The sequence below is a fragment of the Suncus etruscus genome, chromosome 15 (genome assembly GCF_024139225.1).
Source record: "Suncus etruscus isolate mSunEtr1 chromosome 15, mSunEtr1.pri.cur, whole genome shotgun sequence".
Lineage (NCBI taxonomy): Eukaryota > Metazoa > Chordata > Mammalia > Eulipotyphla > Soricidae > Suncus > Suncus etruscus.
The window spans coordinates 29,270,968-29,292,494 of record NC_064862.1 but is presented as its reverse complement, the minus strand read 5'-3'; the positions used below and the strand labels follow the sequence as shown (position 1 = coordinate 29,292,494).

At 54.0% G+C, this 21,527-nt stretch overlaps 1 protein-coding gene across 1 annotated transcript in view; it reads right to left on the bottom strand.

Moving 5' to 3' along the window:
* Window positions 1-21,527, bottom strand: part of TTC28 (tetratricopeptide repeat domain 28) — a 385,385-nt gene that overhangs the window by 2,890 nt on the left and 360,968 nt on the right. Inside the window, exons 15-22 of the mRNA XM_049788080.1 lie at window positions 14,614-14,793; window positions 11,140-11,860; window positions 8,223-8,347; window positions 7,721-7,952; window positions 7,539-7,615; window positions 5,410-5,433; window positions 3,644-3,773; window positions 375-482 (exon numbers count right to left, since the gene is read on the bottom strand). Coding sequence (XP_049644037.1) covers window positions 375-482; window positions 3,644-3,773; window positions 5,410-5,433; window positions 7,539-7,615; window positions 7,721-7,952; window positions 8,223-8,347; window positions 11,140-11,860; window positions 14,614-14,793 — 1,597 coding nt within the window. The remainder of the gene's footprint in view (window positions 1-374; window positions 483-3,643; window positions 3,774-5,409; window positions 5,434-7,538; window positions 7,616-7,720; window positions 7,953-8,222; window positions 8,348-11,139; window positions 11,861-14,613; window positions 14,794-21,527) is intronic.

The window sequence follows — 21,527 nt, the reverse complement described above, 5'->3', positions numbered from 1 at the left end:
AATCAGGATTTTGTCTCACACTTCAGTCAACACCCAGCTCTGCCCACATACCCACAGCAAGGTCGGCACATCTTGCCATCCATCTGCTCTGCTGCCCCCCTCACTTCCCACCCCTTGCTCAGCACTTCGGTTCTTCAGTGTGTTTGGTGCCATCTTGTTTCACACCTGACCTGGATTGGGACCGGCTCCCTCAATGAGAGCAAGCAGTTTGGGTTCCTGCTGTAACAGTGACTGTGACTTGAAGATCTCCTCTCCCAGACACACTAAAATGTTCCTCCACATTTTCCCATCTCTCTGGATGCAGGCAGGTGTGAAGTGGGCCAGTTCCCTACTCCCAGGGCACCGTGCTGAGTGGCCAATGCAGAGGCTCTTACCGAACAGGGCGAGCAGCGACTGGAGTGCGAAGTGCATGGTTCGACGGTTGGCCTGTTTCCCAGTTTTCAGTATTACTTCCTCCTGCCCCACCTCACAGAGGTCAAAACCTGGAGGGTCAAAGGAAATGGATGCTGATGCCTTTGAGATAGTCTGTTATCCCTAAGAACCTCCTGATACCATCTCCTGGAGCTCCAGTGGCAGTCCAGGGGACAGGCACTGCCCAGACCTATTCTCTCAGACAGGCTCTCCTCTGTCCAGGCATCAGCTTTCCTATCCCCTAGCCCTGTTCTCAGCACTTAGTAGGGCTTATTTACCTTTTGGTCTTTTCTGGTTTTGATTTAGGGCCACACCTGGTGGTGTTTAGGGTTTTTTTTGTTGTTGTTGGTTTCTTTTTTGGTTTTTGGATCATACCCAGCAGTGCTCAGGGGTTACTCCTGGCTCTGTGCTCAGAAATCGCCCCTGGCAAGCACGGGGAACCATATGGGATGCCAGGATTTGAACCACCATCCTTCTGCATGAAGGCAAATGCCTTACCTCCATGCTATCTCTCTGGTCCCAAGATTTCTTTTTCTTTAGTTTTTGGGTCATACCCAGCATCGCTCAGGGGTTACTCCTGGCTTTACGCTCAGAAATTGCTCCTGGCAGGCTCGGGGGACCATATGGGATGCCGGGATTCAAACCACCACCTTCTGTATGCAAGGCAAATGCCTTAACCGGTGTTTAGGGTTTAAGGGATTCACGGGACCATATGGATGTCGGGGATCAAACCTGGGTCAGCCTCATGCAAGGCAATTGCCCTTCTGAGAGGTACTATCACTACGGCCTCTTCACTTTTTTTTTTGTTTGTTTTGGGGTCACACCCGGCAGTGCTCAGGGTTACTCCTGGCTCTATGCTCAGAAATTGCTCCTGGCAGGCTTGGGGGACCATATAGGATGCTGGGATTCGAACCATCATCCCTCTGCATGCAAGGCAAATGCCCTACATCCATGCTATCTCTCTAGCCCCACTTTTTTTTTCTCCAGTTGTCCTACACATTTACATGTTGATGCCCCTTGAGTGGCTCACACTCAAAGGTGATTTGTTGAACACAATTAGCAGTGTTGGTGTCAACATGGTAAAGGAGACTGTCGAGGACAGAAACTAGCCTCCCCTTCAGCACTGAGTCTACTCTAGGTCTGGCCAGGGGAAAACATGACTGTGGATAGGGCTTCGGGGGTCAGCGGTGCTGTGAGACTCTCCACCGCTGAGAGGCTCCTTTCCCAGTTGGGACTTTGCCTGCTCTGCCCAGGGAGGCAGCCTAAAGGTTCTAATGAGATGAAGAGCAGCACAACAAAGAGCTAATGAGCTGTTGACACAGCACTCAGGTCTAGAGTCAGATGCTATGACCTAGGCAGTTCACTGTCCCTCAGACTGGTGAAGGGCTGGACTTCAGCACCCCCAAACCAGGGAGCCTGTGTGCCTGTGAGGAAGAGCATGTTCGTTGTCAAGAAAGGTTTTGGAGGCCTATCTACCTGAGGAATGAAAGTCACACTGGTATAGGCCTGGCCTTTGTCCTGTTTCCATTCATGACTGACTACACTGACTTCAATTTACACTCAAGGAGTTTCCATCTGACCATATATACAAAATTTCCACATCATCAAGGATGCCAGTCCCTAGTCACAGGTAATTCAGTTCTTGGGGAATCTGTGAGCCTCTCCCCCACTTCCCATGTCTATAAAATCAAATGAGGGGCTGGAGAGAAAATTTAATGGACTGGAGCCCATGCTTTGTGTTCAGAGGCCCGAGTTCTAGCCTTGGCACTGAATGGGTCCCCTGAGCTCCCCAGCGAGTTATCCATAAGCACCAATGTGGGAGCTGACCCTGAGCATTGCAGTGTGGCTCCCCCACAAAACAAAGCAATAACCCAAATGGGGGTAATTCTGAAGTTGAGAGGCAGCTGGGAAAGATCATCCCAAAAGTGGATTAGAAAAAGGTGTAGGCTCTGAGACAAGGAATGGGACCATGGTATCCTTTCAAGACTCCCCTCCCCCCCATTCCCAGAATGAAAGCCAAAGGCCTCTCCCAGACCCTGCCCCATGTCACCCTCAGCTCTGCTACACCTGATCACTCTGCCTGGCTCTCCATCTAGAAACACCCACAGGCCTCCAGCAGCTATCCAGAATGCTGATGGCTCGTCCATGGTGCTGCTATCGTTTTCTGCCAGGCTCCCCTAGGTTGAGGCTCCCCTAGGCTGAGTCATCATTGCCTCCCGACAGACTGAAATTTCACAGACTGAAATCCCTGAAGGACAAGACTTTTGCCCTCTGATCCTGCTAGTGTCAGGAGCATTTCCTGAGATCTGGATCCCAGCAATTAAAAAAGCCAAAAAAAGTAGCCACTCCAGGTAAAGATGACTCCCAAGGAAACCTCCCAGGGACTTGGGCAGGCCTGGAGGACAGGTGTTCACAGCCTCCTGGGGCATGCCAGTTGTGCAGGAGCTGCCTTGACCAGGTCCCGAGTGGCAGAAAAGAGTGTCCTGATTGCCCAGGGACCCTATGCGTATAGCTTTGGGTGCCAGGGGTGCCAAGGAAGGTCTGTCTCCATGGCAATTCTCTCCCCAACAGTCTGGCAGCCAATGCTAGCAAACAAGAGTGAAACCATCGTTTCTATGTCCTCTTCCCATCCGAATTTTGACCCTCCACAGAAGGGTGAGCCCAGGAACACAGCACTGCAGCGAAGGCATTTGCCTTGCATATGGCCAATCCTGGTTTGAATCCCGTCACCAAACAGGGTCCCCAAGCACCTCCAGGCTCATTCCAGAGCATAGAGCCAAGAAAGTCACCAGAGCACTGCCAGAGTGTGGTCCAGAAACAACATTAAAATAATGACTATGAGGGGCCGGTGAGGTGGCGCTAGAGGTAAGGTGTCTGCCTTGCAAACGCTAGCCAAGGAAGGACTGCGGTTCGATCCACCCCGCATCCCATATGGTCCCCCCAAGCCAGGGGCAATTTCTGAGCGCTTAGCCAGGAGTAACCTCGAGCATCAAACAGGTGTGGCCCCAAAACAAAACAAAACAAAACAAAAATAATGACTATGAAAGAGAGGTCAGGGCCTGCCAAATTGCAATTCACAAAGGGGCAGATCTGGAGGCCCACCTGGGTAGTTTGTGAAACACCAGAATCTTCCAGTAGCTTGTTTAAGATAATCCACTGAAGAACACTAACACTAGGCTTAGCAACACAGGAGAAAAGCCAGGATGCCAAATCTGATACCCTGTGCACCTACCAAGAGCCGCCAGGAACTCGTGGCAGCCTGGGAGCCGCCACAGCTGCACGCTGATGGACACCTGGATGGGAGCCGCCACCAAGTCCTGCTCCTTCTCTCCGGCCTGCAGCTGGACCAGCACCTGGTGAAGCTGAGCAAGAGGGCAGCGTGAGGCCTCGCGCTGTCTCAGAGCCTCCTTCCCCACCCACCTCGGGCCTCTGTCCACCCCTGTGACGCCTCTGTCACCCGCCACTGTCATTGCTAATGACTGTCAGCTATGTGTGCTGCATTTGAAGTTCTTGCTGTAGTGCCTTCCTGGGGTTCTCTCATTCTGGGGTTCCTCTTGGACACCCTAGGAGAGCGAGCTCCAGAGGACTGAGTGATGACTCGATGTGCTGCAGCGGGATACCCCAGTCTGATCCTTGATATCACAGGGTCACTCGAATACAGAGCCAGGAGTAGTCTCTGAGCAATGCTAGGTGTGCAGCCACCCCCACCCTCCCTAAAGATAATGGAGGGGAAAACACATATAGGTCATGGGCTGGCCCTAGTCAGGGAGTCTGTTTCCAGCCTTATTTCTCCCATCTTGAAGTAGAGGGGCTCAAGAACTAGAAGAGGGGGTGTCTCAGACCTTTCCCACTTACAAGGACATTTTGTTCAAGGATTTTTGCATCTATCTCCCTCCACCTCAGATATATAGCATGGGGCTTTGTATATAGAGCAGGTCTGTACCGACAGTAAATTGTAAATTTATTTATTTAGTTAGTTAGTTAGTTAGTTTTTGGGGCCACACCTGGCAGTACTCAGGGATTGCTTCTGGCTCTGTGCTCAGAAATCACTCCTGGTAGGCTCGGGGATCAAATGGGATGTCGGGATTGAACCCAGGTTGGCTGCGTTCAAGGCAAACACCCTACCCAATGAGCTATCACTCCGGTTACAGGGGTGTAACTTATTTTAAACAACATTTTAAAAACTACATGGGGGCCGGCGAGGTGGCACTACAGGTAAGGTGCCTGCCTTGCAAGCGCTAGCCAAGGAAGGACCGCGGTTTGATACCCCGGCATCCCATATGATCCCCTCAAGCCAGGGGCAATTTCTGAGCACTTAGCCAGGAGCAACCCCTGAGCATCAAATGGGTGTGTCCCGAAAAACCAAATAAATAAATAAATAAATAAATAAATAAAATAAAAACTACATGATTCCTCATATGGGTGGCAACCCAGAGCTGAAGAAATTAGGGGTCAGAGGGCAGATGAGCAACATCTTTTCTGCCTTCTGTCACCCTCAGCTCAGCTGCACCTGTTCACTCTGCCTGGCTCTCCATCTAGAAATACCCACAGGCCCCAGCAGCCATGATCTCGGGGAAAGGACTAAGCTGAAACCAGAGCCGTAGTCAGAAGCCTTTGCACCCCAAAAAAGTTCCCTGGATCCTACACCAGGATTGTGCTATTCCTATTTCTTGCGAGTCTGTAAATGCATGTTACTTGGGAACTTTCTAGGGGGCGCACAATGAAATCTCAGGTCGGTCAGTCCTGTCCCTGCTGTTCCCAAGGAAGTGGTAAGGCCTAGTGAAGAAGACATCAGGCTGGAGAGGGTAAGGGGGGCCAGGGCAGAGGAGGGTCCAAGCCTTGGAGCTGCCAGCCCAGCACTGGTTGTCCCAGCCCAGTGTGTGTGTTGGCATAAGTAGTGTAGGTGGCACCAGGCAGTAGGGTGGGGACCTGAAGCTCAGCGAGTGCTCGTGCGAAGGGGCTCACCTGACAAGAGCTGCAATTTAAAATAGTACTCACCATTCCAACCATATTTTTAACAGCCTTCGGCCAGCAGATTATAAGGACAAGAAAGAGACAGAGAGAGAGAGAGAGAAAGAGAGAAGAGAGTTTAGACTCAAGCACAGGTCCTTTTGCAACATGAGCTGATCGCTGCTTTAGGAAGTGCCACGCCAGGCCCACGTCAGGGAGGGGAGCGGAGTGAGAGGCAGGCAGGGACGCAGGGAAATGCAGGGGGCAGGGGCAGCCGCGTGCATGGCCAGGCAGCCAGGCAACTTCCCTGCTCTGGCAGGAAAGGAGTGGAACAGGCCCAGGATGCCGCAGGAGGCAAGTACCGGTCACTGTGACCCAAAGGCCATGGTTCCACGGTGACTCTCAAGATACTGTCCAGGAACATGGCGGTATGTCTGATGCAGTGTCCCTGTCAAAGCCAGGAAGGAGCAGCCACTTTCTGGCCCCTTCTCCCTTCTCCCTGCAGTCTCTAGTCTAATCCCAGCTTTTTCCTTACTGCATCTGGCTTCTCACCCTTTCCAGCTCTCTTCAGAGAAGTGTCTGTCTTGATCTGTCCAATGAGCAGATGAAAACTCTTAGGAATTGTGCAGGAAGGCAGTGCACAGAGGCTGTGTTCCCAATCCACTGTAGGAGACGGCCCAGACTGGGCTGGAGTGGGGAAGCTCCTGGCGAGACCCTAATTTCTACACCTTAGTTCTAGATGCAGTGGAATGTCGCGTGGGAATGTCTCCGCTTCAAGTGGAACCTACTGTGAGCTTCAAGTTCATGCACATGTTGGCTTGTCTCACTCTTCCCACTTGAAGATGCCCACACAGCACTGCCCTGCTCACCAGAACTGGTCCCAGCCTGTCCTGTCCAGCTGGGGAAGGCCTCCTGTGACTCAGGCCCAGTCCCCTCTTCTCATGAGTTAGAGGCTGCCTGTCGCTGGGGTTCATGCTTGCTGCTGGCATCAGGGTGACTGGTTCTGCATCACAGAATTGTTGGTCCTCTTTTTCACATTCTTGCTTTATTTATTTTCTGAAGTGAACTTTTGTTTGTTTTTTTGGGGGTGGGGGGACACCAGCAATGCTCAGGGGTTCCTCCTGGCTGTGCACTCAGGAATCACTCCTTGTGATGCTCAGGGGACCATATGGGATGGCAGGAATTAAACCCAGGATGACTATGTGCAAGGCAAATGCCATATTTGCTGCACTATTGCTCTGGCCCCTCCAGATGATTTTTATCAATTTGTTAGAACATGATGTTTACATGTTTGAGGGGCATGTAAGTTGCCATCCCAACCTCCTCACTACCCACCTTCCTCCACAGTGGGATAGCCCAGTGGGTCCCAATGCTCACCCTGGAACCTCAATTCTGTGGTCAGAGTCTAAGAGTGGCCACTGTCTCTGTCCTTGCTTTGTTTCTCTATATCCCACATAAACCAGGTCAGCTGCTACATCATTCTTCCGGCTGACCTGAGTGTGGCCCACTCCTGTCCCACGTCTGCCATCCATGACAAGGGGGGAAGGTTCTGTCTTTCCCAAGAGCTGGGTAGCACATTATGTGGACAGACCAGGACTTCTGTATCTGCTCATCTGTTGACAGGGCTTGTGTTTTCCAAATCTCTTATTGGATGCAGGGTTGCAATGAACATAGCAGTGACTGTATCTTCTCAAATCGGGGTTTTTTGGTATGTGCATGGTCTTTGGACTCATAAGAGTGGAACTTGTGAGTCATGCAGTAATTCCGTGTTGAGCCTTTGGAGAAATCTCCGTCCTATTTTCCACAGATGGCAAACCATACAGCGGCTGAGTGTTTCTGTTTACCCTCAGCCAGGGGAACCTTCGGGACATCTGGGGCCAGTCTCTGGGCTGGGCCCTTCACCTACTGACATGAGATGATGGCTCTGTAGGGAGAAAGCTGGTGGATGTGGTGGTAGGGAAGGGGGCCCTGAGAGGAAAGGTGTGGAAGTGGCTGGGACTGCGGAGACTCACCTCTCTACTGACCCCTCAAAGTGTGGGACCTGCTGCCCAAAGATCTCAGCTCTATCCCTTCTAGACCTCACTCTTTCTTTTGCCTGAGTCATTTGCAGGTTCCTGTTTGGGGCCAAACCATTTCTCTCCAAGAATGCCCACCCCCGGGCCAGCTCTGGCACTCACCCGGCTAATGAGCTGCTCGCCTGTCTCTGAGGCGGTGATGAGCTTGCAGAGGGCCTGGAGGGCAGGGTTGGGCAGACCTGAACCACAGAGAGAAGAGAGGGTTACCCCAACAGGGACTGATGGGTCCCCCAATCACCCTGTCCCCCACTCACCCAGCAGAGACCAGAGGGTCCCCTACTCACCCAGCAGGGACTGGAGAGTGCTGCTGCACTGTTGCAGCCGCTCGCCAGGGTCAGAGGTTGGGAAGAAGACGGCTGCGGGCAGGCCACTGGTGGGAGGGTCGAGCCTGAAGCCTACAGCAGTGAGCAGGGCCTGCCAGCCCGGGATGCCTCCCACTTTGTTCTCCACGCTCTGCTGTGATGTGTACATGGCATTGCGCTGTCCATTCTGGATACGCTGCAATGATTTCTCCACCTTGGAGGGGAGGTAGGGAGGGGCAGCATTGCTCAGGGACCACCCGAGACTGAGGGGAGTCAGCAGATCCCCGTGGGGGGCCCAGTGTGTGGACCACGAATGAGGTCCTGGTTCAGTTTCTTGCAGGGAGGGAAGGTGCCCAGGGAAAGGAAATCAGAGTGTAAAGGCTGCCGGCCACTGCTCCAGGCTCTGGCAGTGCAGGAAAGCAGATGTACCTGGCTGGGCCCTGCACTCCACACCCTCCACCCTTCCACCTGCCCATCCACTCACCAGGTGCAGCAGCACACGCAGGGCATCTCTCGCACGTTCTGGGTGTTGGAGGATCTCTGCCAGGGACTGGCCTATGAGTGACGAGGGGCTGTTCAGCTTGACGTCGCTGCCGATGAGCATGAAACCTGCAGGTAGCAAGGGTGCCTCAGAGTCCGTCTGCCTATTAGGTGCCTGTGCAATACCCACATGTCTCTTCCATGGGGCAGGGGGAGGGTAAGGTCTGGTGGGGCAAATGCTCTCCAGGCAGGCCCTGGCCAGCGAACTGAGAAAGATGCAAGGCCCTTCTTCCCCCTGTTCAGCTGGCACTGCCACAGAAAGGCAGGCCCATCCTGGTTCTGCCACTGTTGACCTGGTGGTCTCCAAAGAGCACCCGTGTCTACTAGAATGTGGGCAGGGCTGGGGGACGGTGTGTGGGACTCTGAGACCAGCAGATGAAGGTGCCAGAGCAGGGGGTGCCATCTTGGACTGAGCCAGGTCAGATCTACATGGCCCCTCCTTTCCCTGTGGCCAGCCAGGTTCTCCTCTCAGGGCCCTGGGAACGAATGTCAGTCAGTGTCTTGAACTTCTAAGTTGCTCCCAACTTCCCCCTCCTTCCCCTTTATCCCCCAGAACAATTCCCTGTAATGAGGTGAAAAGGTTTCTTAAGGGGCTGGAGTGAAAGCACAGCAGTAGGGCATCTGCCTTGCACGCAGTCAATCCAGGACAGACAGTGGTTCATATCCTGCCATCCCATATAGTCCCCCGAGCCTGCCAGGAGCTATTTCTGAGCACAAAGCCAGGACTAACCCCTGAGCACTACCGGGTATGACCCAAAAATCAAAACCAAAAAGTTTCTTAAGAGTGTGAAAAAGCCAATGCTTATTATTAAAGTAACATCAGTGAAAACGGCCTCCCCAGAACAGAACCGACTTAGCAAGCCACTGTGAGGGAATTAAAGGTGACAGTGTTTCTGGGGTGGGGGGATTTGAGGGGCTGATGCTTGAGGGGGCCATGTAACCAACAACTAGCAGCTCCTGTACAGCCTGCTGTGGGTTCTGTGGGGGCCACATGTGCCCCAAGAGTGCAGGAAAGAGGCACTTCTGGCCTCTTTGGCAGTCAGGTGAGGCCTTAGCCCTTGCACCTGCCCCTGTGCCCTCTACTTCAGTCCAACCTCAAGGGGAAACCCACCCAGCAGTGCTCCTGTGAACACTCATAGTGTCTCGTTGTTGTTGTTGTTGTTTTTGGCCATACCCAGTGGCACTCAGGTTACTCCGGGCTCTGCACTCAGGAATCACTCCTGGCAGGCTCGGGAGATGATATGGGATGCTGGGAATCAAACCCAGATTGACGACATACAAGGCAAATGCCCTCCTGCTGTGTTATCTCACTCCAGCCCTTCAGTGTATCTCTTCAGCCTCACAAGGACACAGGATTCGACTGAGCTGGTGGTACAGTTTTCTCCTTGGGCGTGTAAATGCCTGTTTTCTATTGGGAAGCTCCCCACCATACCCCTCCCCACCCCACCCCCGCATGAAGCCTGGGGGCCACAGCAGAGCCCAGGCTGGCAAGTGACTCACTGGCATGGTCCCCAACACCCACATCAGGGCTGACCCATCTCAGGGAATAACAATGGGTGGGAAATGTCAACTGGATTTTAATTTTTTAATTTTGAGAGAAAAAGTCAGGCCAAAGCTAATCTTAAAACAGGCCCACACATAGTAGAGGCTGTTTCTGCATTACAAAAATAAAATGGAGGAACCAGAGTAATAACACAACGGGTAGGGCATTTGCTTTTCATGCAGTTGAGCTGGGTTCGACCCCAAGTATCCCATATGGTCCCTGATCCTACCAGGCGTCACTTCTGAGTGCAGAGCCAGGAATAACCCCTGAGCGTTGCTGGGTGTGACCCCAAAACCAACCAACCAACCAACCAACCAAACAAACAAACAAAAAATATGAAAGTCTAAAAATAGAGACGAGGTACTTGTCTGGGTCTGAAGTGTGGCCAGGGAAGGGTGTGGGGGGAAACATGCCACCGGTGGCAGGATTGGAGCTGTGTGGCCCCAGCTGGGCAGGACTCTGAGTTCCAGCCTGCCAGTAAGGGTGTCCTGCAGGTCACTCTCCCTGAAGGGATCTCTGCCCTCCATTCTGAGATCACTAATGACAGGCCCCCCCCCCATCCCTGTAGGCCCTGCTACCAGCACTGTGCATATCCACTGCCCCTCTGCTGGGGTCAGCATGAAAAAGTCCCTTTAGGCCACCTGTGACACTAAAGTGCCATCAGTGCCACAGCCGGGTCACTACAGCCTGGTCCAACCCGAGTCTCCAGAAGAATCATCTGGTTCCTTGGCCCGGTCCCTCTTTCCTTGGGCCACGGAGCTTCCTGGTACAGGGTTCTTGGAAGGGAGTCCCTTGGCCTCTGTTGAACTTGTGAATGATTTTCTTTTGTTTGTTTGTTTTTAGGTCACATCCAGTGGTGCTCAGGAGTTATTCCAGGCAGGTTTTGAGGGAACATAAAGAATGCCAGGAATAGAAACCTGTTTGGTTTTGTGCAAGGCAAACACCTAATCCACTGTGCACATACTCTGGTTTGTCTGTCTGTTTTTGAGCCACACTCAGCAGTGCTCAGGGGTTACCCCTGGCTCTGCACTCAAAAATTACTCCAGGCAGGCTCAGGATGCTAGGCATGGAACCTGGGTCTGCTACATGCTAGGTAAATGCTGTACCCTGCTGTGCTATCACTCTGGTCCCTTGGGAAGGATTTTTAACTCCATATCTGCACCCCCTAGGAGACAGTCCAGCAGAGGGATGGGTTTTAGCAAGTTTGGGCCCTATCCTCATCTCTGTCTGGTTCCCCTTTCCTGTGTGCTGTTGCCTCCAGCCTTTATAGGGGTCTCTGAGTACCAATCCCCTTACACCCATTGAAACTCACTCTTACCTGCCCAGTTGGCGGGGGCGGAGAAGGCCTTGCTGCTCTGCACTACCTTCATAGCCTCAGCCAGGGCACTGCTGGCTTTCAGGCCATTGAGCAGTGAGGAGTAGAAGGCATGCAGGAACATCTTGGAGGCTGCCACGGGCACGGGCCACAGCGACACCAGCACACACTGAGCCCCGGCTGCCAGGAAGGCGCGTGTGAGGGCGATCACGCCGTCGGCCGTGACACGTCCGCTGGACTCCTGCGAGGAGCCCAGGACCACCAGCTTCACGGGGAGCCGTAGGTCTAGAACATCGGCAGCCGTGAGCAGCAGCTCCTGTAGTGGGGGGCAGTCGGACAGACTCTCGCCGTCGCTGGCATCATCCTGCACGCGTAGGCTCTCAGGGATGGTGTAGGGGTGGCCGAAAGAGCTCTTGCTGCCCACGGTGTTGGTGTCCGCGCTCGGCGTGAGCACCAGGGCCGACAGCTTCCAGGAGATGTGCGTGGCGAAGTGCACACACTCGGCCTGACTTAGGGCACTCATGACCCTCTCTTTGGTGGCCACGCTGCCCACCAGGGGCTGGCAGCCTAGCAGCTCGGATACCATGTAGGCCTCCTCCTCGGCGGAGGGCATGGGCCCCCACAGCCACCTGTCCATCACGGCTGAAGGCAGCTTGGGGTTGCCCACCACAGCAGCCATGGAGGTGGAGCTGGAGTAGGTGGGCGAGCTCTTCCGTAAGTGAGTCTGGAAAGGAAAGGGAAGTGGATGGCACCAAACTGGCAAGGGTTCCAGGGGGCATTCTAGGCAGGAGGAGGCATACAGCCAGCTCTGGGCTCAGGCTGGGTCTCGCCTGGTGTCCCCTAGTCCTTTTACCCCCCAAACTTTCCCCCCTCATGCTTGCCTTCAATCCTCTATGGACACAGGTTAGTGTCCCATGACAGGTGATTCTAATCACATGCGATTCATGTGAAAAGTCACATCAGCTATGACCAGATCACATTGGACTACAGGGCGGACCCTGCCATTTACTGGGTCTCCTGGGGGTGGTTGAAAGAGGAAGCTGCAGCCTCAGTTTCCCCTGGCCAGCTGCTGAGAGATTTCATTTTGGCGGTAAACCATACATTGTGCCCCAGGCCTTGGGTTAGAGATAACAGCCTGCACCTAGGCCAGTGGTTAGAAGTCTGCCTCACATAAACTTAAACAGACACCAATCAAAATGAGATGCAAAATAGTATTGTTATTCTTTAATTTGGGGTCGACATACAGCAGTGCTCAATGATTACTCCTAGCTCTGTGCTCAGGTGGGCTTGGGTAGGGCGACTATATGGGATGTCAGGGATCAAATCTAGGTCAATCCCCTGCAAAGCAAACACCTTACCAGCTCTCTTATTTCTCCCTAGGATATTTACCTCCTCTTGGCTGCAAAAATAGGTCAAAATCAACAAAACAGTTCTAGGAATCCTCTGATCTTTGATAAGAAACACAAAGATGAACTTTCCTATAGCAAGTCCAAATATTAGCTTTCCTATCCTTAGCCAAATACTCAGTCCTATTTTAAGTTCCTCCCTGGGCGAGGAGTTTCTTTTTCTCCTACTTTTCAATCAATTTTTTTTTCTGAGTTTGTGCAGCATTGTTGCTCAGTATTTTCATTCTTGAAAACCCTGAAAAAGCTGGCAGTGGTGGGTGAAGAAAGACACACTGACACACTTCTGCACATGGGGCGTGGTGCCAGGCCTACAGGTCCACCTGTCCATGCCTCAAACTCACACACTTCCCACAAGCCCCCCTGTGAGTGACCCCAAGCCTGGTGAGTCCAGTCCTTTGAGAAATGACCCTCAAATGTGCACTCTCAAGTCAATCTCAGGAGCCAGGATGGTGGTAAATTCCTCCCCAAAAGATGCTAGTTCTCTCCTGTGCTGCACAGCAAAAATGTCATTGAATTATAAAGTCAGTATAAAGTCCAACAAGGGTCTGATGCATCCTTGCTACCTTCTGGAAAGTGGCCAAGAGTCTCAGTAGGGGCCAGAGTGATGGTGCAGCAGTAGGGCATTTGCCTTGCACGTGGCTAACCCAGGATGGACCTCCGTTTGATCCCCGGTGTCTCCTATGGTCCCCCAAGCCAGGTGCAATTTCTGAGCACACAGCCAGGAGTAACCCCTGAGCACCACCGGGTGTGGCCCAAAAACAAAATAAACAAACAAAGCAACAAAGTGTCTCAGTGAACTCTGGGAGAGAAATTCCCATTCTGTGTCCTAGGGCTGGGGCTCTGCACATCTGGAGAGGTTGGTGAACCACCAGCCAATGGTTGTTGTTACGAGCAGAGCTCTGCTGGCAGGTGAGCTCCATCCAGGGGGGTCCTTGCATCAGGCCAGGTGGCCAGCTGGGAGATTGGAGAGGGGGGTGTCCAGCTGGAGCTAGGCCCTTGATTTGGTCTGGGATTCCCTGACTGTAACAGAAATGTCAGAAAAGTAAAAAATTCTTTTCACTCCAGAGTGGTGCTATTTTAGACAAAAGGTATATCCAGCCACAAAAATAGCCAAAAGTTAGGTCCCAGGGCTGAGAAATAGCACAGTGGTAGGACATTTCAATTCCCGGCATCCCTTATGGTCCCCCGGGCCAGCTAGGAGGGATTTCTGAGCACAGAGTCAGAAGTAACCTCTGAACATTGCCAAACAAAAAATAAAAGTTAGGCCTCAAGGGCAGAAACTACCCAGCAGGCAGCATGAGGGTCCAAGGCTGACAGCCACCTTTTGTCATCTGGGGTGTGGCCTGCCTGAAATACTCATGGGGGATGCAGGGAGAGTGTGAGTGGGCTCATAAGAAAGCTGGGGGTACGGGGCTGGAGCCGTGCGCTAGAGGTAAGGTGTCTGCCTTGCAAGCTCTAGCCTAGGACTCACGGCAGTTCGATCCCCTGGCGTTCCATATGATCCCCCTAAGACAGAAGCGATTTCTGAGCATCTAGCCAGGAGTAACCACTGAGCGTCAACGGGTGTGCCCTCCAAAAAAACCAAACAAACAAAAACCAAAGAAACTGGGGGTTGAGGTTTCCGAGGGCATTTGGGGAACAGCAAGAGAACTCAGGGCTGATTGGCTCCCTTAGGGCAGCTAAGTTGGTGGCTGCACTGGGGCAGGGACAGCACAGCCCCTCCTGCCTGTCTATTCTCAGTGTTCTCCTACTTGAGAAGACCTGGGCACCCCCTGTCCCCTGAAGGCACTTCTATCTGCAGCTTTGCTCTACTGATTGACACTGAGGCTGGGGTCCCCCCTCATGCCATCCCCTCTTGGCCAACCATTCTCCCCGCTCCTGGAGTGGTTCTCTGGGGAGCTGACCCCTCGGCGGTCATAGATGAGACCTTCAGTGTGGAGTGACAAGGCTCAGGGCTGTCCCCCACAATGAATCCCTCAATCTTCTCCCCCTGCAAGCTGGCCCTTTCTGGTGACTTCATGCTGTGCTGGGTCCTACATTCCCAGCTGGGGGGCTGCCTGCTCCCTCTTACCTTGGCCTGTGGGCTGAGGGCGCGAATAGAGGGGACGGAGATGAGGGCGAAGCGCTCGTAGAGGTACTCGTTGGAGGAGGTTCCCTTCAGCAAGGCGAAGGGGATGAGGTACAGCTCCCCCTCCAGCACAAGGATCAGCTGCCGGTGCCGACCCACTGGGCCACTCGAGTGCATCAGGCCCTGTGGAGGGAACAAGCACAGGGCGGGCTGACACGGGCACCCCTGAACCCCACCAGGGGCCACTCTGGTACTGCAGAGGGAGTCTGAGCTCCTTTTCCTCCTCCAGGGCTGTGAGGGGCTCTGAGAGCAAGGGGATGCCACACCCTGGAGAGGAGCAGCACCCAGGAGAAGGGGTATCCCACACCCTGTGGCCCATGTCCTCCAAGACCAAAGACCCCTGGAGACCAAGTCTACAAGTCTCAGGGCCAGGAAGGTCACCGGGACTCATCAGTGAAGACAGAGTGTGGGATGGACCTGCCCTGCTGACATAGAGCTGGAGACCAGGATCCACTGCCCAGGGCTGTGCAGATGCCCAGCACCGAAGGGGGCAGAGATCCCTGTCATCAATTGTCACCCCTGAGACAGGCACCAGGGGCCCTGGTCCTTGCTTTGGGCTGCACTGGCTCTGTGGAGTACAAAATCTATACTCTCTCTCTCTCTTTCTCCCTCTCATTTTTCTTTTCTCTTCTCTCTCTCCTCTCTCCCTCCCTCTCTCTCTCCTTTTTCTTCTCTTCTCTCTTCTTTCTCTTCTCTCTCTCTTCTCTCTCCCTCCCTCTCTGTTATCTTTCTCTTCTCTCTCTTCTTTTCTTACTCTTCCCTTCTCTCTTTCCTTTCTCTCCTCTCTCTCTCCCTCCCTCCCATCCTTCTCTTTTTCTTTCTCCTTGCATCCAGCCTTTTGATCTCAGGCCTGATTTACAGTGTCAACTGGCCCAGACAGGGATAGGGTTTCTGGACCTCTGTTCCCAGTGGAACTACCTGGGAAACCCTGGGGGCTGCTCTGAGGCCTCTATACCTGAGAGGCTGAGTGGAAGGTGCCAACCCAGCTGTCCATTGCTAAGAAGCAGACCTGCTGCTTCCCAACCAGAGATGGGGCAGAACCCAGCTTGCTTCTGACAGGTGTCACACACAGGTCACCCCACAGACCACCAGGTCTATCTGGAATATACCCCCTGTCCCCATCGTGTGTGGGTTGGGAGGTTCGAGGATGAGCTGGGGCTGTACTTTTGTGGGACCCCTTGGTGTGGGTCATGATGCTGGATAGCAGCGTGCGACCCTGAAAGAGGGTCACGGCATCGGGTGTCACAGTGGACTCTGGCCCCACTGGTGAGCTGACAGCTCTGGGAAATGGATCAGAGCTGTGGGGAACAGTCATATGTACTTGGATCCTGGGGTGGGTGGGCTCTGAGCTGGCCCAAGTCAAGAGGTCCCCAAGGGAACTGAGGTGATCACTGCCTGGCCACCAATCCCAAGTGCACAGGGGAAGGGGTCAAACCAGTTGGACAGAGGGACAGATGTCCTAGCAGCATATCCAAGTTCTGCTCAGTGCCAGGGACAGAGGCCAGCACCCGTGACTGAGATTAAGCTGTAAGCCATGATAGTTTGAGAATCTGAGAGTGACATTTGTAGCCCAATCACAGTAGTGCCTGGTGGCTGGCAGATGAGATGTGGGTCCAGGAGGGGGTGCCTGGCCGGGGGTCCTGGCTGTGAGCCTGTGGTTCAGGGGAGACCAGGCCAGTCCCTTCCACCTGCCCTGAGGTCTGTCCCTTTCCTCTGGCCTGCGGCAGTGAAGTCCCAGCCATGCCCGCAGGGCTGCGTGTGCCCGAGGGAGGGGGGGATGGGGCCCTGAGCGTGGGGAGCTTGGGCTTCACTGACAACCAAGACCCCAGGTGTCTGGACCCCAGGAGGGTGGTTTACAAATGGGCGGCATTTGTAAATGGGGCTTTGCTCCTGGAGCCCCTCAGAGTCTGCTCAGGTGGGGCTTCCAGGGTGCTGCAGAGGGAGGAGGATATGGAAGGACCCCAGAAGGAGGTCCTTCTCCAGCTGGCCCACTAGGGCCTGCAGCCAGTCTTCCACGCCCCTGCTCCACATCCGAACCAGGGATCCCTACCCCCCAGCTTGTGGGTTTTTCTGGGGTGCACTTGCCCAGCCCACAAGACCACCCCCATCTTGTCCTCTCACTTTTTCCATGACCCTCCCAGGTAACCTGTGCAGCTGATGCCTCTCTCCAGACCAGACCCGGATGTTCCAGCAGAGCTGGACAGGGAACAGGGGGATGCTTTGTCCCCTCCTGGAGGTAGCAGCTTGGCCAGCGAAGGCTTAAGAGGCTCAACCCAAGCTGGCCACATTGCCCCGGGGTTTCAGGGTGTGTGTGTGTCGGGGCGGGGGGGTTGTCTTCACCACAGCAGGGAGGAGCATGAAACTCAAGATGGTGCATTGGAGGGAACGGACTTCACTGCCCTGGACAGGGGCCAGGCGCCACTGGGTAGTTCTAATGGCACCTGTGAGACACACACACACACGTGTGTGTATGTGTGTGTGTGTGTGTGTGTGCGCGCGCGCGCGTTGCAGATTCAGGCTCCTGGAATGACAATCTCCTCTTACCTCTCAGCCTTGGCTCACCAGGTTGACCACCCCCTGGACTTAGCAAGACTCTTATGCAGAGTACCTGGGGGTGCTGCACCCAGGACAGCTACCACAGCATGGCACACCCAAAGCTAAGGCTGCTTTGGGGCTGAGCCGTTCACTGATGGAGGGTTGGGGCTACTCTCCCTGCAGCGGCAGGGTCTATCAGGGTGATCCATCGAGAGAAAACTGTCTAAGTCTCGGGACTCCCAGATAGGAAGTTCCAGTAAAGTGGGCTCCACACAGCCTTCCCCAGACTAGGCGTGCAGAGTGCTTCTTTGGGCCAAGTCCATTCATTCCCCTGCTGGCCTGCCTTCCCTGGGGTTCAAGGCCATCCACTTCCAGAAGGGAGTGCAAATGCTCTTGAATAATGAATGACAGGGACCAGTGGGGTGGCAGAATGAGGCCAGATGGGTGACTGAACCAAATTCTGTCACCTCCTCTACACTCCTAGAACCTACTAGTGGGGCAGAGGCATTGGTTGGAAGTGGGAACATGGGGTGCTATGTCTCCCCTCTGAGGGGACCAGACTGGTGCAGGGTCTATGAGCCCCACTGCAGACACAGGCCCCAGTCAGTCTCTGGGAGACATTTGCGACCCCCTTGGGGGCCATCTTCTGGGGCTGCTGTTTGCTGATGGCTGGTATGTGGGGATGGCAGGGTCCCCTTCAGAGAGAACAGGGTGAAGTTTGGACTGCCCGCGCTGACAGCTGTGACTGGGCCTGGTCTCAGGAGAGCCACCGTGGCACAGGCTTCTTTCAGCCATATATAGTCATATTCCACAAGTGTCTGCAGGGAACCATCCCACCCACTCTCTGCACTGATCATGGCCCGAAGCCACAGGACTGCTGTTTCGAGACAAAGACAACTGTTGGTCAAATTACAAGCCCTCTGTGACAGAGGCGAGTCCTTGAGTCCGAAGGCCTCTGTGACCTGAGATGATCTGGATTTCCCTTGATAATGTGGTCAAGGGCAGGCTGAAAGCCACGGTGCTGGGTTGCCCCCTGGTGGCGGCTGCCGCTGCTGGCTATGCCCAGCACCACTGAAGACGGCCTTGGTTGGCCTAGGCACCATCTACCCCCAAATAGTCTAGTCTCTGAGGGCCACATGAAGGTCACCCCAGCTTCTAAACCATCCTCCATTGTCAAGACTATGCAGATTTCAGAAAATATTCACTGGCAGAATGGACTATGGAGTGGAGGGCACCCCTGTTTTAGATGACTAGATGACAACTTTCCTTATTTCAGGGGTCTCCCAAACATGCTTCTGGGGATTCTTCACCAATAGAACCAAACTTTTAGTGCCTGGTCGTGGGCTGTGCTGTCCAGGTCATGTGGTGCTGAGATCACCTGGGTCAAGGACTATCTGGAACTGGGGACTGATCAGGGATCAGCTATGTGCAGAGAAATGCCTTAACCCCAGCACTGACTTCTCAATCCAGCACCTTCATTGACACATGGAAGACTTTTCTTAGCCAAGGAAAAGCTTGGGAACACCCCAGCTGTTTCGCTGGGGCCTTGACAAGGTTTCACGGCCTGTGTTCAGCACAGACCTTGAATATTAGGAAAGGAGGATTTGCTTTGGCACTACATGCCTTGTTTCAAGATTCAGACACACACATAAGGTGGTCGTGGGGGGCTCCAGCCCATCTCTCCTCAGCAGATCGACTCTGGAATCTGTTCACAAAACCTGGAGGGTTTAATCCTCTATTATTATTATTATTATTATTTTATATTTGGCCACATCCGGCGGCTCTCAGGGTTTACTCCTGCCTCTATGCTCAGAAGTTGCTCCTGGCAGGCATGAGGGACCATATAGGATTCTGGGATTCAAACCACCGTCCTTCCTGGATCGGCTGTGTGCAAGGCAAATGCCCTACTGCTGTGCTATCTCTTCAGTCCCTCAATCCTCCTTTAAAACTGGGACCACATCTTGCAGGCCTTTCTTGAGGTGCAGAGAAGCCAAACCAGCTGTGCTGAGTGACTGCAGGGGGCTTTGTATCCTGAAGGAGCTCTTCCTCTGGGCAACAGTAAAGTGGCAAGGGTGCCTGCCCTGCCCTCCACTTCAGCAAAGCTTCTACCTAGAATAGTCTGCTTGTTTGGGCCATACTGGGAAATGCTCAGGGCTTACTCCTGGCTCTGTGCCCAAAGATCACTTCTGGCAAGGATCAAGACCACATTTGGTGCCAAGGATCAAATCCGGGTGAGATGTGTGCTGGGCAAATGCCCTGCCTTCTGATGATTTCTTTGACTCCCATCTAGAGTTTTGTGCCTAGAATTTGGGTCCCTTCCCAGCCACTGCTCCGGCCACATGGCAGAGTGTCAGTCCATGGAATAATGCTTGAATGGGGTTCCTGTGCACATGGGTGGCACCGTGGTGGGGATGTATGGAGCAAAGAGTCCTTGACACCTCACCAGATCCCTCCCCTTCCCTTCCCTGTTCCCTTGCTTGTTCTAACCCCTCAGAATGCTTCTAGCATGACCAGGGAGTGACCAGACAGCCCACGAGCTGTGTGGGCCTTGCTGTTTTCTAAGCCAACCTAGAGACCAAAGTTTCAGCTCTATCTGCTCTTCCCTATTGCACAGAGGCACTGGGAGCCTGTTCACCTCTCACCTGCTTGCAGAGGTGAGGGAAGGGGAATGTGAAAGGCCTGAATTCAAGAAGGTCTGGGAGCCAGAAGGACAACTGGGTGCAGGCAGGAGGCCCTGTGAAGGGCGCTCTGGTGCAGGATGGTGAGGGGCAGGGTGAGGGGTTTTAGTGTGGCAAGCTTCACCATTAAACTGGTTGGAGTTTGCTTGCTGGCTGGATGGGGTGGTGACTGATGGGGCCAAATTTGCTCTCTGCTCCTCTGGGACTTCGGGAAGTGGAGGTGGCTCCTCTGTGGCCTGAAGGCAGAAAAGGGAACCTGAAGTACCCCCTTTGGGGGTCATATGTATGCTGCTATCCTGAGGGGGATGTGGACAAGTGACCGGGCCATCTTAGGGCTGGGCAAGAGGATAAGGGCCCTGACGGCTGGAGGCCAGAGCAAGGGGGCGGGGTTGGAACTGCAGCTCTGCGGGATGACCAGCAGAGGGCAGCTGCCTCCCCCTTTCCCATCCCTCAGGCTCCATACACATCTGGCTTTTACAGTGGTCCCTCTCTTCCTAGAGGAGACCTGGGTACCCCGGGAGGGAAAGCACCAAGGAATGGGCAGTGCCAGCGAAGACGTGGCAAGTGGGTGGGAAGCTGAGCACTCCAGGCATTCTAGGGCAGTTTCCTAGGGGCACCCTATGGCATGCACTGGCTGGCTGGCAGATCAGCAACCTCACCCAGGAGCCGTGTGCTGCTCAGCTGCCTATGACCCCTGCTACCTCCTCTGGGGGTGTCCCTCTGCCCTAGCACCTGACACCGAAGAGCACAGCCCCACTTGAGTTGGTGGCCCCTTGCGCTTCCTCTGGAGTCTGTACAGACTGTAAGTTTCCCCCCAAACATTACACTGAAGCCAAGGGTGGTGGTGAGTGGGAGACAGGCCCTGTGGGGGCCACCAGGCTCAGAGGAGGTGATGAAGGCTGGGCCCGAGCCCCTGGGTGAACTTTGAAGTAGGGGGAGGGTGGCCTCTTCTGTGCACATGAGAGTGCAACATGGGATGGCTGAGTATACATCAGCACCCCAAAACCCCAGAGCTGGGCCGCCCTACCACTGAATGGGGACAGTAGGCGGAGCCAGGGGGATTCAGGCTAAGGATACTGTGAGCTCAGGTCATTCCCCATCGCTCAAGAAAAGCATCTGGGGGGCCTGGAGAGATAGCACAGCAGTGTTTGCCTTGCAAGCAGCTGATGCAGGACCAAAGGTGGTTGGTTCGAATCCCAGTGTCCCATATGGTCCCCCATGCCTGCCAGGAGCTATTTCTGAGCAGACAGCCAGGAGTGACCCCTGAGCACCGCCAGGTGTGGCCCAAAAACCAAAAAAAAGAAAAAAGAAAAAAAGAAAAGCATCTGGAAATGAGGTGCAAAGCCCAGCAGAAGTTCCACAGCTCCACTCCCACACATATGCCTTTGAGGGGACACTTCAGTGGGACCCCTAGTGGGGGCAGGCACTGTCAGCCTATCTCTCGATGAGAAAGGAGCAGCATTTGGTGTGTCCCCAGTCTCTGAGGCCACAAGCCCAGTGGGTATAGCAGAATGAGAACCTGAACCCACTTGTACCCGATGGAGTCCTGAAAACCACCATTCACAGCAGCCACACCAGGTCTGAGTTCCGGTCACACTCAGGGAAACTCGGGGTTGGGAAAAGCACCTCTGGGGGTCTTTGCAC